The 15,507-nt window shown below is 43.4% G+C and overlaps 1 protein-coding gene across 6 annotated transcripts in view; it reads left to right on the top strand.

The window, feature by feature from the left end:
* The first annotated feature begins 940 nt into the window (after nucleotides 1-940).
* dnase1l4.1 (deoxyribonuclease 1 like 4, tandem duplicate 1) overlaps nucleotides 941-15,507 on the top strand; it is a 53,666-nt gene continuing 39,099 nt past the window's right edge. The window contains exons 1-3 of one of the 6 annotated variants that reach the window (XM_078209867.1): nucleotides 4,456-4,766; nucleotides 6,334-6,433; nucleotides 13,349-13,458. In XM_078209867.1, coding sequence (XP_078065993.1) covers nucleotides 13,378-13,458 — 81 coding nt within the window. In that variant the 5' untranslated portion in view covers nucleotides 4,456-4,766; nucleotides 6,334-6,433; nucleotides 13,349-13,377. Of the gene's footprint in view, nucleotides 1,083-4,455; nucleotides 4,767-5,388; nucleotides 5,460-6,333; nucleotides 6,434-13,348; nucleotides 13,459-15,507 lie in introns of those variants that run through there. The other 5 variants (XM_078209863.1, XM_078209865.1, XM_078209866.1 and 2 more) reach the window with 5 other exon arrangements.

Genomic DNA, 15,507 nt, shown 5'->3' with positions numbered 1-15,507 from the left:
TAAAATGGTGCCCGAGCGCTCTGAAACCGCGCTCGCCAGCCGTTTAGACCCTGCCCACCCAGTACCAGCGCACAACTCTCAACTCTCCCAAAAAAGTGACTGAGCGTGGGAGGAGGGCGGTGTGGAGCACGCCTGAGAGATTGGCACGGAGCGCTCCTGTCCTCTCGCTGTTACGACACTTTGGGAGAATTCCACCCATAGGAATTGATACCCTGAAAATCTAAGTCCCAAAGTTCAACAGCAAGCTTCCACCAGCTTAATGGCTCAGTCGCTAACCCCATTAGAAATAGCAGCACTCAGCTTATCGGGGTATAGCTGGGTAGGAGTTAGGCATGAATGGCGGGCGTTGGTGGGGGACAGATGTCAGGGAAAGATATTCGAAGGATGATGCACTGGTTTGAGAAAGGTGATTCAGAGAGGAATAAGAAGAAAACTTGTGCCTGCGACAGAACAAAACTGAAAGAGAATGGAAATGGAATAGTGTAATGACTGCAGTCAATTCTATTAGATCTCTGTCCTTTAACCATTGTTTCTCAAAGCATCCTGTTATTACACTGCCTGATGCACACATACAGAGTGTAATCAATTAGAGTGAGCCAGAGGGGCTGAATGTTATTTCCTCATTTATATGTATTGTGTGTTACAGATGGAGCATTCGGACTGAAAAAGACTAAGATGTAGTGTAGTAGGAAGACAATGGCCTAACCATGACTTTTAGGAGCTGCTATGGACTACACTGAGTTGCACCTACTGGAGTACAGGGACAAATAGCTTCCAGCGAGTTGACATTCAAAATGCAGCAATGAAATTAATACCACGGAATTTTCACTGTTAGCAGCTGATGTCTCCAAAATACCACAGAAAATGAGTTCCGTTCCTCTGCAGACCACACATTTAGTCAGATGACTTGGCGCAGTCACACAGAAACCAGCTTGGTATTGAGAACAGAAAATGCTGGAGAAACTCAGCAGGTCTGACAGCATCTGTGGAGAGAGAATAGAGCCAACGTTTTGAACCTGGATGACCCTTCGTCAGAGCTGCTCTGCCTCCCCGATTATCTGCCATCTTCAGAGTTTGGAAAAGTAGGAATGAATTTTCACTTCTTAGAACATTTGGTTAAATTCAACAGCTTAATTATGATGCCCTCGGGGTGAAGATAATTATTGTTTTGATACTGAGGTAACATGCTATATGTGATATATGACGCATAAGATTAATTAAGGTGTAGTTCTGGATTTACATCAGAAGCATAACTAAGAACAAACTAGTTAGGGTTGAATGCACAATCATGTGTTAACACAAACACTTCTTAAACCAAGTCCAAACAAGACCAGTTATTGAACCGACAATAGAACAGTTCTCCTCTGGATGCAGTTATCAGGAAAAGAGTTGTGTTTGTTGGAGACATCAGCGCCTGGGACATCACTGCAGGATATTTTTCAGGGCAGTGTCCTAGGCCCAACCATCTTCAGCTGCTTCATCAATGACGATCCCTCCATCATAAGATCAGAAGTGGGGATGTTCACTGATGATTGCACAACATTCAGCTTCATTCTCAGTTCCTCACTGAAGCAGTCCATGCCTGGATGCAGCAAGACCCGGACAACATTCAAGCTTGGGCTGATAAACTCGCTCTAATCTGTTCAACAATAAATGATGGGCTTGCCATCAACACTGATACTCAAACCAGTCTTGTCTCAGGAAAGATTAGGAAATTAAACATGTATAGAAACATAGAAAGAAGTCTCACAACACCAGGTTAAAGTCCAACAGGTTTATTTGGTAGCAAATACCATAAGCTTTCGGAGCAATGCTCCTTCGTCAGATGGAGTGGTCTCTGTTCTCAAACAGGGCAGACACAGAAATCACACATTTAGAAACATAGAAACCCTACAATACAGAAAGAGGCCATTTGGCCCATCGAGTCTGCACCAACCACAATCCCACCCAGACCCTACCCCCATATCCCTACATATTTACCCACTAACCCCTCTAACCTACGCATTTCAGGACACTAAGGGCAATTTTTAGCATGGCCAATCAACCTAACCCACACATTTTTGGACTGTGGGAGGAAACCGGAGCACCCGGAGGAAACCCACGCAAACACGAGGAGAATGTGCAAACTCCACACAGACAGTGACCCAAGCTGGGAATCGAACCCAGGTCCCTGGAGCTGTGAAGCAGCAGTGCTAACCACTGTGGTTATGTTCAGTATTGCACAACTGAACCACTCGGGGAGATTAGACAGATGTCCATAATTGTAATTTATTAAGATTACATTGAATTAGAACATAGAACATAGAACATTACAGCGCAGAACAGGCCCTTCGGCCCACGATGTTGCACCGACCAGTTAAAAAAAAAACTGTGACCCTCCAACCTAAACCAATTTCTTTTCGTCCATGAACCTATCTACGGATCTCTTAAACGCCCCCAAACTAGGCGCATTTACTACTGATGCTGGCAGGGCATTCCAATCCCTCACCACCCTCTGGGTAAAGAACCTACCCCTGACATCGGTTCTATAACTACCCCCCCTCAATTTAAAGCCATGCCCCCTCGTGCTGGATTTCTCCATCAGAGGAAAAAGGCTATCACTATCCACCCTATCTAAACCTCTAATCATCTTATATGTTTCAATAAGATCCCCTCTTAGCCGCCGCCTTTCCAGCGAAAACAATCCCAAATCCCTCAGCCTCTCCTCATAGGATCTCCCCTCCATACCAGGCAACATCCTGGTAAACCTCCTCTGCACCCTCTCCAAAGCCTCCACATCCTTCCTGTAATGTGGGGACCAGAACTGCACACAGTACTCCAAGTGCGGCCGCACCAGAGTTGTGTACAGTTGCAACATAACGCTACGACTCCTAAATTCAATCCCCCTACCAATAAACGCCAAGACACCATATGCCTTCTTAACAACCTTATCTACTTGATTCCCAACTTTCAGGGATCTATGCACACATACACCTAGATCCCTCTGCTCCTCCACACTATTCAAAGTCCTCCCGTTAGCCCTATACTCAACACATCTGTTATTCCTACCAAAGTGAATTACCTCACACTTCTCCGCATTAAACTCCATCCGCCACCTCTCGGCCCAACTTTGCAACCTGTCTAAGTCTTCCTGCAAACTACGACACCCTTCCTCACTGTCTACCACACCACCGACTTTGGTGTCATCAGCAAATTTGCTAATCCACCCAACTATACCCTCATCCAGATCATTAATAAATATTACAAACAGCAGTGGCCCCAAAACAGATCCCTGAGGTACACCACTTGTAACCGCACTCCATGATGAATATTTACTATCAACCACCACCCTCTGTTTCCTATCCGCTAGCCAATTCCTGATCCAATTTCCTAGATCACCCCCAATCCCATACATCTGCATTTTCTGCAGAAGCCTACCATGGTGAACCTTATCAAACGCCTTACTAAAATCCATATATACCACGTCCACTGCCTTGCCCCCATCCACCTCCTTGGTCACTTTCTCAAATTGGATTTACTTCTGTTCTCAAACACACTTTCCAAAATTTAGACTTTCCTTTTTTTTTGGAATTGCATGAGAGCAACTTTACTTCCTCTGGGTGCTCCGGTTTCCTCCCACAGTCCTAAAGACGTATTGGCCATGTTAAATTCTCCCTCAGTGCATCTAAACAGGCGCTGGAGTGTGGGACCAGGAGATTTTCACAATAACTTCATTGCAGTGTTAATGTAAGCCTACTTGTGACACTAATAAATAAACTTTAAAAAACGGTGTATTTGAGATTCTATAATTTTACAGATAGTATGCTCAAAAACAAGGGGTGAATTAATTGAAAGTTTTAAAATCCTGAGCGGTGCATGTGAAGAGGATACTTCCACTTGTGGGAGAATCCCGGGATCATTTTTTTAAAATAAAAGGGTTGCCCATTTAAAACAGAGAAGGTGAAGAAATTTCTCCTCACCTCAGTTCTAAAATGTTTACCCCTTATTCTCAGACTATGACCCCTAGTTCTGGACTCCCCCACCGTTGGGAACATTCTTTCTGAATCAATCCTACCTAACAGAAGAAGGAGTGTACCCATAAAACTTTACGCATGTTGCATCTGAAATCTCACTTCTTATCTTGGAGATTCATACAATTCCAGGACGCTTTAGCCTGCGGCACAGTCGATTTAAATCACAATGAATGAGTGAGTGGATATCTCCGTCTACAAACACAGGCAAAGATGTTCTTTGCCTCCATTAAGAGCATACAGAAGATTCTTTGAACAATGTGTGGCTGGGCTTCTTGTCTTAGGTCGAGAGGAAATGGTTAGTGCAGAAAATAAATTGGGACGCACGCAAATTTCTGAGGCATAAATCATATTTAATTCAAACACAGGCTGGGGATGTTCACAGTAACTTCATTACAGTGTTAATGTAAGCCTACTTGTGAGTAATAGGCAAACTGGGAACTTTGACTCGGAACCTGTTGTAAAGCTAGGCTGCTTTCTTTCACTTTCACGGCTCATCCATCAGGTTCTACCACTTTCCAACTGCGTTCAAAACCACCACAGGGTAAAATTGCTTATCCAAAGATACAGTAAGAAGTTTAACAACACCAGGTTAAAGTCCAACATGTTTATTTGGTAGCAAAAGCCAAGCGTGGCTTTTGCTACCAAATAAACCTGTTGGACTTTAACCTGGTGTTGTTAAACTTTTTACTGTGTTTACCCCAGTCCAACGCCGGCATATCCAAAGATACACAGAGCAGAGCCAGCTGGTGAAAGGTAAGGAACTGTTTCATTCATTTATTCGCATCAGTACGAGAAGGGAGGTTCAAACATGATCTTTAACTGGAAAATGGGGCATTGCCCATTTTCTCTCCAGGGCTAGCTATTTTTGAGGGTGCAGAGAATTGCTGAGGGTACAACCTTTGCAGCGATATGTTGACAAGTCACTCTCATAGTTCTTGTTAACGCTACAATTTTGTTGCTATTTGTAAATCAGCTGGAAATGAGTCTACTGAAAGAATGTGAAACATCGGTTAACAGTGTCATAGAGAAAAGCAACAACGCTAAGCTATTAAAAAGTGGGTTCAGCTTGAAGCCACTTCCCCTTTTGAAAGATATGGATCTCCGATTTTTGTGGACGTTTCAGTCAAAAGACGGTGGGGGGAATTTATGAGCCGGTATGACAAAAGCCTGAGTTTCTTAACGCTAGATTTGGGAACTGGTAGAAAATAAACAACCTTTCAAAAAGCCGGTTTGGCTGGTAATTTACAGAACTGTGGAAAGTTTTAATAAGGAGGGATCAGCTTGTGCCCACGGGTTGGTGATAATTAAGGCACGATTTCTTGGTAAAATCTCAGTCAGTTGGATTCTCCAGAGTTTAAGGAACGTACAAAGTCTCGCTGAGGGGACTTTGCTTCGCCTGGTGATCTTTGTCCTCATTCTGCTAAACGCGCACTTGTTCAAAGTGCGGTAAGCAAAAATACTCCGGACTGTATTCCGTGACTTGCGACTTATTTAAAAAAAACCTTTGTGAGGTTAAAAACAAAGCAATGTTAACACTGACAGAAGTAAAGCTAAGCTTGCAGTGTGCGATGGGGCCAGGAAGAGGGAAGCACACATAAATACTTAACCGCGGTGGAATGTGACCACATCCCATGAAAAAGTGAAGCAAAAATCACACTCATTATCACACTGCTGTTAGTGGGGGGGAGGGGGGAGGGGGGGTTATTTGCTGAGTTCTTTACATTGCAATGTAAAGGTTGCAATGCAAGATTGTATCCAAAAGAGAAGCTGCTGGAAAATCTCAGCAGGTCTGGCAGCATCTGTAAGGAGAGGAAAGAGCTGACGTTTCGAGTCCAGATGACCCTTTGTCAAAGCTTTGACAAAGGGTCATCTGGACTTGAAACATCAGCTCTTTTCACTCCTTACAGATGCTGCCAGACCCGCTGAGATTTTCCAGCATTTTCTCTTTTGGTTTCAGATTCCAGCATCCGCAGCAATTTGCTTTTATTTAGTACGGTTTTATATTGTCTCGAAGAGGTCTAGCAGCTTCTATGGTTGAACAATATCTATTTATTAATAACACATCACCGTATACATATATACAGCATACAGTCCTGACTAGGTACAATCTTCATGCTGACTTATATCAGACTTACCACTACCTCTGCTATTGCCAAGAGACTCTGTTATAATGTGGGTAATACTGTTCCCCCACATTAACCCTTACAGTTCCAAATACCGTAACAATGCACCCCCCCCCCCCCAAGTCTTTACTCATTCATGTGTATTTTAAAAAATATCCACATGCTATTCATTCTCCCTCAAATCTCTGACTTTACAGATTCAGGCATTCTGGAGGGTTTACAATCGTCCTTTTGAGGTTTGGAGGAGGGGCAGTGTCCATTGCTTTCGGCTGACATTGTTGGTCTGGAGTTGAAGTTGTAAGACTTGTTTAAGATTAAGTTTATTTTTAATGTTGCAAGTATACTTGCATTAACACTGCAATGAAGTTACTGTAAAAATCCCCCAGTTGCCGTACTCTGGTGCCTGTTTGGGTACACTGAGGGAGAATTTAGCATGGCCAATGCACCTAATCAGCACGTCTTTCAGACTCTGGGAAGAAACCGGAGCACCCGGAGGAAACCCACGCAGACACGGGGAGAACGTGCAAACTCCACACAGACGGTGACCCAAGCCAGGAATCGAACCTGGGTCCCTGGTGCTGTGAGGCAGCAGTGCTAACCACTGTGCCACCGTGCCTATCTGTCTTCCTTGGTCAAATACCATGGGCTTTTCCATCACCTTCCGGATGGAATGTTCACTCCATTCAGTCATGGAGCAGACCCGGGATTCTTTCTCGGCCTCCGCCACGTTCTTCCTGGAAGCTGAAGGTTTACCTCCCTTATGTCTGTATGTTCCTCATCCTTGAGCTTACCCTGTTGTGTGGTTTCTAATGCTGCTGTCTGTTTCTTCATGGGTACTTGTCCCTCGCTGGAGTTTTGTCTGGGTGAGTTGGTGGTCGCTTCTCTCCTGCTCAAGGATTTGTAGAGTTCATTTTTCGGAAGTCAGATCAAAAACTGAAGAGACACAGGTTTCTCCGAAAGCCTTCTTTATTGCATCGGAGGAGAGATCGCAAGACCATGCACATCCAGCATGGGTTCGTGAGTCTCTGTCTGGCTTACAAAACAGTTTTCAGTTATACCCAACAGAGATACATCCACATACTTCTGTTAGCCAATAAGGGCATAGCTGTATTGTTACATTTTGATTAGATTACTTTCAAGAACAAAAAAGCGATAGCCATGTAAAGACATGGCTATTAAAGTTTCTGATTAGATTACTTTCAAGGACAAAAGGCCAATTGATAAGGCCCTGCCCTCCGAAGCCAGAACCAGCTTTGCTGCTGTAGCTTTTCCTGATTCTGTGACTGTTAGAAATTCAGACTCAAACTGCTGCTCCTTCTCCTCTATATCTTCTGTTTTATGTATGTTGGTGCTCATCTGGAGGTTTAGCCGGTCTGATGGGTGGAGTCTATTTTCTGCTGTCTGTTATGCAGCTGGAATAACTACAAAGAGTGAGGACAGTTCCAAATTGAAGTCCCAGTCCAGATCATCAGCACTGGTGGACCTTTCGGCCATCCCCAATTCAGTGCAGTTGACTACAATGGTTGTTTTGATGTCTTCTGCCATTTTAGATCCACAGAGCCATAGAATTCCTACAGTGCAGAAAGAGGCCATTCAGCCCAACAAGTCTGCACCAACTCTCCAAAAGAACAACAGAGGCCCTTCTCTCCATGCTCTCCCTATGCAATTACCATGCTAATCCACCTAAGCGACAAATCTTTGGACACTAAGAGGCAATTTAGCATGGCCAATTCAACTAACCTGCACATCTTTGGACCAGAGGAAACCCCATGTAGACACGTGCAAACTCCACACCGGGAGAACGTGCAAACTCCACACAGACAGTGACCTAAAGCCAGAATCGAACCCCAGTCTGTGGCATTGTGAGGCAGCAGTGTTAACCACTGTGCCACCATACTGTCCACAAACTAGAATTTTATTCTGGATTTATTAATTAATTGAATTTAAATTCCACCAAATGCGAAGGTGAGATTTGAACACATATCTCCAGAGCATTAGCTCAAGCTATTGGATTGCTAGTCCAGCAACGATACCATTATCATTATGCTTCCTTTCCCCTATCCACACCAGGAAAAAGTCCAACAATGCTACTTAGGAGAAATTAAGGACCCCAGATTCACATTTTGGAATGCTGACATATTCAGACTAAAGCGCTGAAGATACTCAGCAGGTCGAGCAGCATCTGTGAACAAGAGTTAATGTTGCAGGTTGCTGACTTTCACACTGACAAAAGGTCAAATTTGTCCAAAGGAGCAGGTGATAGATCTCGACCTTATTGGGACACGGGGATGGGTGGGTGTAAGTTTAATTAGTTTCTCAGGCAGATCCAGGAAAGGATCCAGATGAATTCTTACCCCACCTTATTTGGAGGAATATATTCATGATACAAGAAGCAAGTGTTAGTGAGCCAGATGGGTTTTTTTTCCTCATTCCAAGTAAATATTTCTATATCTCTACATTAAAAAAATTATAAGGCATTTCAAATAAATAATTTTCCTTTAATCTTCCTTTAGAAAATCATATTGGACTTAAATTAAAGTCTCCTCGCCTTTGCTGGTATATTTAATTACTACATGTTGCGTGGTCGGAAATGGAATGTGACAATTAAATACCCAACCTGCTCTTATCTCACTCTCCTATACAGAGGATGAAGGAAAACAGGGCGGCACGGTGGCACAGGTGGTTAGCACTGCTGCCTCACAGTGCCAGGGACCTGGGTTCAATTCCAGCCTTGGGTCACTGTCTATGTGGAGTTTGCACATTCTCCCCGTGTCTGCGTGGGTTTCCTCCGGGTGCTCTGGTTTCCTCCCACACTCCAAAGATGTGCGAGTTAGGTCGATTGGCCATGCTAAATTGTTCCTTAGTGTCAGGGGAATTGGCAGGGTAAATACGTGGGGTTATGGATTGGGGAAATTTCAAGAGGTGGCCAATTGAGTCTTAAACGAAGACAATTCAAAACTCACAAGGCAAATATTTCTGTGTAAAGACATAACCAATTTATTTAACATGAAAACACAATACAATACAAATGTACAGCCGACCGGAGTCTCATGAAGGGTTAAAGAGCTCCACGGACAGAGCTACAGAACCTTTCCGGAAGAACTGAGTTATTGAGTCAAATACAGATCAATTATACTTTTTCATAATCAATAATTCCGCCTTCCATTAGCTTAGAATCAATTCCATTTAATAGCTATACATCAATACAAATCTCTGTCAAATACCTTGGCCAATCATAAGATACTTAATAGCATGGTGATATCTTTGTCCAACTAATTCTGGACATATTCTCCCCTATTGGCACTTACTAACTCCTTGTCGCTAGGTAATGGCAGACGCTACCGTGAGCTCAAATGAACATTCCCATCGGCTCACTGCCAAGTTGAATAGACATGTGTTCCTGTGTCCAGGTTCATATCTATTTTGTGTCTGGGCATTGAATACATTTATTCATAATGTTGCATAATGTGTTCCTGCTTCGGAATGCCACCCGATAAGACTTGCTGACTGACCTGTTCCCAGACCTTTGGTTTTAAACTAATGACTGTTACCATCATGCCTTTTGGTAACTTTAGCTTGGCCAAAGTGTACAATACATTGAAATACATTTAAAATATCAGCATATATGTTTAAAATCATAACTATTTGTTTTGACCCATTTACTGCATCCACATATGTGTAAGCTGTTTGTGTTAACTTGCCCAATAATCATTTAACTTTTTATTGATTCCTTGTTCTCTGAAAGATTGCATGCTGCCTATGAATCTTATTAGCTCATTAAATTGTTGTTGGTGCAGGCTTTATGGGCCAAATATCATCTTTCTGCACTGTAGGGATTCTACGATTCTATGTCTACTGGGCCTGGGGATATTGGGTATTTGCTACCAAATAAACCTGTTGGACTTTACCTGGTGTTGTGAGACTTCTTACTGTGCTTACCCCAGTCCAACGCCGGCATCTCCACATCATGACGATATTCTTACATTGTAGTAAGAACAAAGGTTTTTTTTAGTTCATTTACAGGATTTGGGTGTTGTTGGCTGGGCCAACATTTATTGCCCGTCCCTAACTGCTCTCCATTTTCAGAGGGCAACCATATTGCTGTGGATCTTGAGTCACATGTAGGCCAGACCAAGTAAAGATGTAAAGGACATTAGTGAACGAAATGGGGTTTTATGACAATCGATTCATGGTCATCATTAGACTTATAATTCCAGGTTTCTTTTTAACCCAAATTCAAATTTCACCATCTGCCATGGTGGGATTTGAACCATGGGTCCCCAGTTCTTGCCCTGGGTCTTTGGATTACTAGTCTAGTGACAATACCACTATGCCACCGCCTCCCCAAGGAGGTAAACAAGGATCATTAAACAAACTGGTCTGGAGTCAATTCAGGTCTTCGACTCTTATGGGAAAAATAGTACAAAATATTTCATGCAAGCAATAATTTGTTCCTCATCCCACTCCCTGCGCCTTACACAATCAACCCTGCAAAATAACTCATTCTCCAACACCTTGTCTATCAGACGTCATGTTGATGGCTGGATATAATGCAATTTACACTGTAGGAACAGAAAATTCTGTAAACATTCAGCATCTCTGGAGTGAGGGAATTAAATTCTTGACAAAATATCAACTTGACATGTTAACTCTGTCTTCCTTACTCCACTGCTAACTATTTCCGGCATTTTCTGTTTGTTATTTCACATCTTCAGCCAATTTTTTCTTGTTTTATGCCATGGTAATTTTATATTGTAGTAAATATGTCAAGGGTGATTCTCCCATCCACCACCAACGGACAATGGCAGCAGTGTGTACCACCTACAAGATGCACTGCAGGAACTCACCAAAACTCCTTAGGCAACACCTTCCAAACCCACAACCACTACTATCCAGAAGAACAAGGGCAGCAGATACCTGGGAACATCACCACTAGCATGTTCCTCTCCAAGTCACTCATCACCTGACTTGGAAATATATTGCTGTTCCATCATTATCGCTGGGTCAGACCCATGAAATCCCCACCCTAACAGCACTGAGAGTGTATCGACACCACATGGACTGCAGCAGATCAAAAGGCAGCTCACCACCACCTTCTCAAGGACAATTAGAGATCGGCAATAAATCGCCACGTCCCTTGAATGAATAAAAAGAGATTCTGGAGACCAGGGAAGGAGAGGCCTTATTTTCTCCCATCTACTTTTGAAGGCAATGACATTCTGAAGAACTAAGAAATAGGAATGAGTTTAGGCCATTGGATCTCTCGAGCCACTCCACCATTCAGTAACGCGGTGACTGACCTGATCGTAATCTCAACCTCATTTTCCACTCTACCCCATAAGTCTTGACATTCTTGTAGATCAAAAAGCTGTCGATTTCAGCCTTGAAGTTCTTAAACTAGTGGGGTGTGACTGCCCCCAGGAACCAGTGCTCTGGTACCTTTCTCGCTCCCTGATGCATCGCAGCATTCAAAACTTGGACTCATTAACTCTGAGCCAAAATTCTTTGAGCTGAAGACATTGGTGTTCACCAGCACCCACATGCGACAGCTGCCCTGGCATCTTTGTTGCATTTAATCTAACTAATTCAAGTTTAAATTTTTAAATATTGCTCGACAATTAATTTTAGCTGTATTAAGTAGTTGAACTAGTTAACCTACAGATTTAATACAGTACCCATACCTCCCCAGTACTGGTTTAAACTACAGCCCTACTTTAGAGAGAAAAAGGGGCAAAAGCATAAAACTCAATCATCAACTACTCACCTAACGAATGCATCTGGACCTCAGCTCTTAATGTCTCTCTCTGCATCTCTCGGACCACTCTTTGTCTTGTAATAGTCCGGAACAACACTTGTTCCCTCACCGCACTGAATTCTCTCACTCATCAAATTCCTTCTGTCAAAGTTGTATCCTGCCAAGCTGGCCTCCAGTGCCATTTATTTAAAAAGGACCTCACCTGAGGGAAGAGCCTCACAGCATCAGGATGCTCCTCACTTCAGACTGGTGTTCACAAATGTGAAGTTTCCAGAAGCTTCTTGGCCTTTTGGCTAAGATCAAGCATCAGATCGAGTCCAAGATGGGGTGCAATGCCTTATCTTATAGGCTTGGATCTTGTTTGCCTCTCTTGTGGGGACCATGAATTGGATTCAATATGAATTGGTTTTTGGAGCAAGCAAGGAGATGGATTAAGGGCTTGCTCCGTCCACTCTGCACATTGGCTTTGTAACTTGAAAAAGAGAGTAAAAATTAAAAATGTTCCAGATTGATGACTGGACATTGAACAGAAACAAGAATCATGGCTGATCTTTCTCTTGCATCATCCTAGAGACAGCTATAATGTCCCAACTATCACCCTCGCTGAAACTATGTCTGCTTAGGTTAACAGTTCGAATCTAAGACTTGCTTGGTCTATGAAGCTCTGTACTCACTGCAACAATTGAGACATTAGGATTCTCAGGGGCTGGACAGGGTAGATGCTGAGAGATTGTTTCCCCTTGTTGGAGAGTCTAGGACCAGAGGACATAATCTCAGGTAAGGGGTCACCCATTTAAGACAGATGGGGAGGAATTTATTGTCTCAGAGGGTAGTGAATCTGGAATTCTATACCGCAGAGGGTTGTAGAGGTTGGGTCATTCAAGGCTAAGATAGACAGATCCTTAATCAGAATCAAGGATTATGGAAATAAGGTGGGAAAGTGGAGTTGAGGATTATCAAATCCTCAGGAGCAAGGAGTTTATGCTGAACTTGCCTAAATCTGCCATTGCAGTGGAGTTGAGGATTATCAAATCAAATCAGTCATGATCTCATTGAATGGCGGAGCAGGCACAATGGGCTGAATGGCCTACTTCTGTTCCTGCATCATATGGTCTCATAACACCAGAAAGCTTAAATAACACATTACCAACCCAGAATTAGCTAGGTGTCCCCTTTCCATGGAAAAGTACCGCTGAGGATGTATCTGAGCTCTGTTTAACAGTGAAATGAAGAATAACGGTTATGTCTTTGTTTAAGTTGTTATGCATTATGACCACCAATATTCTTGGGCTTCACAAAAACCAGGTGATACGGTTTGCAAAGCTGAGGGAGGGACAGAACACATGGAATTAGTGTGTGAAAACTAAGTTCCTGTTAGAATCAGACAGTGAATTTCATTTTATGTCAATGAGAGTTCCGTCTGTTAATATGGCTTGTATAATTTTTCCTTTCACTAGGATCCTGAATCAAAGACTTGTGAGCGAAAATGAAGATTGCTGCGTTTAACATTCAGCGGTTTGGGATAACTAAAATCTCCAAGCCTGAAGTTCTCGCAACAATTGTCAAGGTGGGTATCATCGTCATTTTAATGGTGTAAATTGTGCATTAATCTACACTCAAGATTTCAAGCCATCTAATAACACAGATAAGCTAACAATTCAAAAGAACCCTAACCCCGCCACACGCTTCAAAATACTATGACCAAATCCCAACAAACTAATCTTTTTAAAAAATGAACACAGCAGAGAATGTTCATTGAGCAGGGATGGCACTGAGCTCTGAGGAAGGGTCATCCAGACTCAATACGTTGGTTCTATTCTCTCTCCACAGATGCTGTCAGATCTGCTGAATTTCTACAACATTTTCTGTTTCTATTTCAGATTCCAGCATCCACAATAATTTTCCTTTATTTTGGTATTGAGAAGACTTTCTTCCTTTAATTATTATTTTCTGCATCTTTTTGTGTCCAGGCCTTGATTCACCTTGCAGTCACCGGCAAGGTGTTCAAAAAATTGAGGGTCATCACGACCTCTTCCACAGCTGGTAATGAAGCCAGTCTCATGGGCAATGGCAGATGTGGGCAATTCCAGCACAACCTCCTTGCTCCTATACTCTGTGCCCTAATAATAAAGCCCAGGATACTAGATGCTTTCTTAACTGCTCTCTCCATCTGTCTTGCCACCTTCAATGACCCATGTACATATTCACCCAGGTCCCTCTCCTTATCCCTTATTTTATATTGTCTCTCCATGTTCTTCCTACCAAAATGCATCACCTCACACTTCTCTGCATTGAACTTCATCATAGAAGTCATAGAAACCCTACAGTACAGAAAGAGGCCATTCGGCCCATCGAGTCTGCACCGACCACAATCCCACCCAGGGCCTACTCCCATATCCCTACATATTTACCGACTAATTCCTCTAACCTATGCATCTCAGGACACTAATGGCAATTTTTAGCATGGCCAATCAACCTAACCCGCACATCTTTGGACTGTGGGAGGAAACCGGCGCACCCGGAGGAAACCCACGCAGACACGAGGAGAATGTGCAAACTCCACACAGACAGTGACCCAAGCTGGGAATCGAACCCAGGACCCTGGAGCTGTGAAGCAGCAGTGCTAACCACTGTGCTACCGTGCCGCCCTATCATCTGCCACCTATCTGCTCACTCCACTCACTTGTCAATGTCCTTTTGAAGTTCTACAGCCTTCTGCACTGTAGGATTCTATGATTTGCAATTCTGCAGTCCTTTGGCACTTCTTCTGAATCTAGAGCAGGCTGGAAGATTGTGGCCAGTGCCCTGAAATTTCTACTCTTACTTCCTTCAATATCTTTGAATGCATTGCATCTGGTCCCAGTGCCTTGTTAGCCTTCAGTACCAACAGTCTATTTAACACTCGCCCTTTATCAATTTTGAACCCTTCTAGGGACAGAATTTCCCCATCTGTCACCATGTCCAGGGTAGCATCTATCTCCTTGAGTATTCATTTAATACCTCAGTCATGCCCCCGTCTCCATGTGTAAATTCCCTTTATTGTCCCTAATCAGCCATACTCCTCCTTTTATCACTCTCTTTCTATTTATATGCCTATAGAAAACTTTGGGATTGCCCTTTATGTTGGCCAGTCTTATTGCACCTATCCAGGCCCGGGCGAGTGATAGCTGGACAGAAATAACAGCGGAAGGTAGAAGGGAGTTAGCACCAAAGACAGGGAAATGGCTATGAGCTGGCTCACCCTTTCCCAGTGCCAGGTCCCTCAATCAGGCATGCCTTTGGACAAGGGACCCCCTGGAATCCTACAAGCAACCCAACAAGGTTTGTTTTCTAGGCTTCACTTGGTAATGAGTGCATTGCCTGCAGTTGAGTCAATACCATCAGTGGTGGAATGAGGCCCTAAAGCGGGCATTTCCTACTTAAGGACCTCAATCTGTGCTGGGCGTGAGACCATGCATGAGTCTTACCACCGTGGACTGGGGCAGAGGTGGGAAGATAGCATTGTCCCCACCTGCCACCCTCCTACCCGCCACCAAACCCGCCATTGTGGAGGGTATTAAGTGCCACCCTTTTTATCTCCTTGTTTCTCCCTGAATCTTGTTCTGTGCATGTGTCT

This window comes from Mustelus asterias, chromosome 3 (genome assembly GCF_964213995.1).
Source record: "Mustelus asterias chromosome 3, sMusAst1.hap1.1, whole genome shotgun sequence".
Classification (NCBI taxonomy): Eukaryota; Metazoa; Chordata; class Chondrichthyes; order Carcharhiniformes; family Triakidae; genus Mustelus; species Mustelus asterias.
This window is presented reverse-complemented; position numbering and strand designations above follow the sequence as displayed.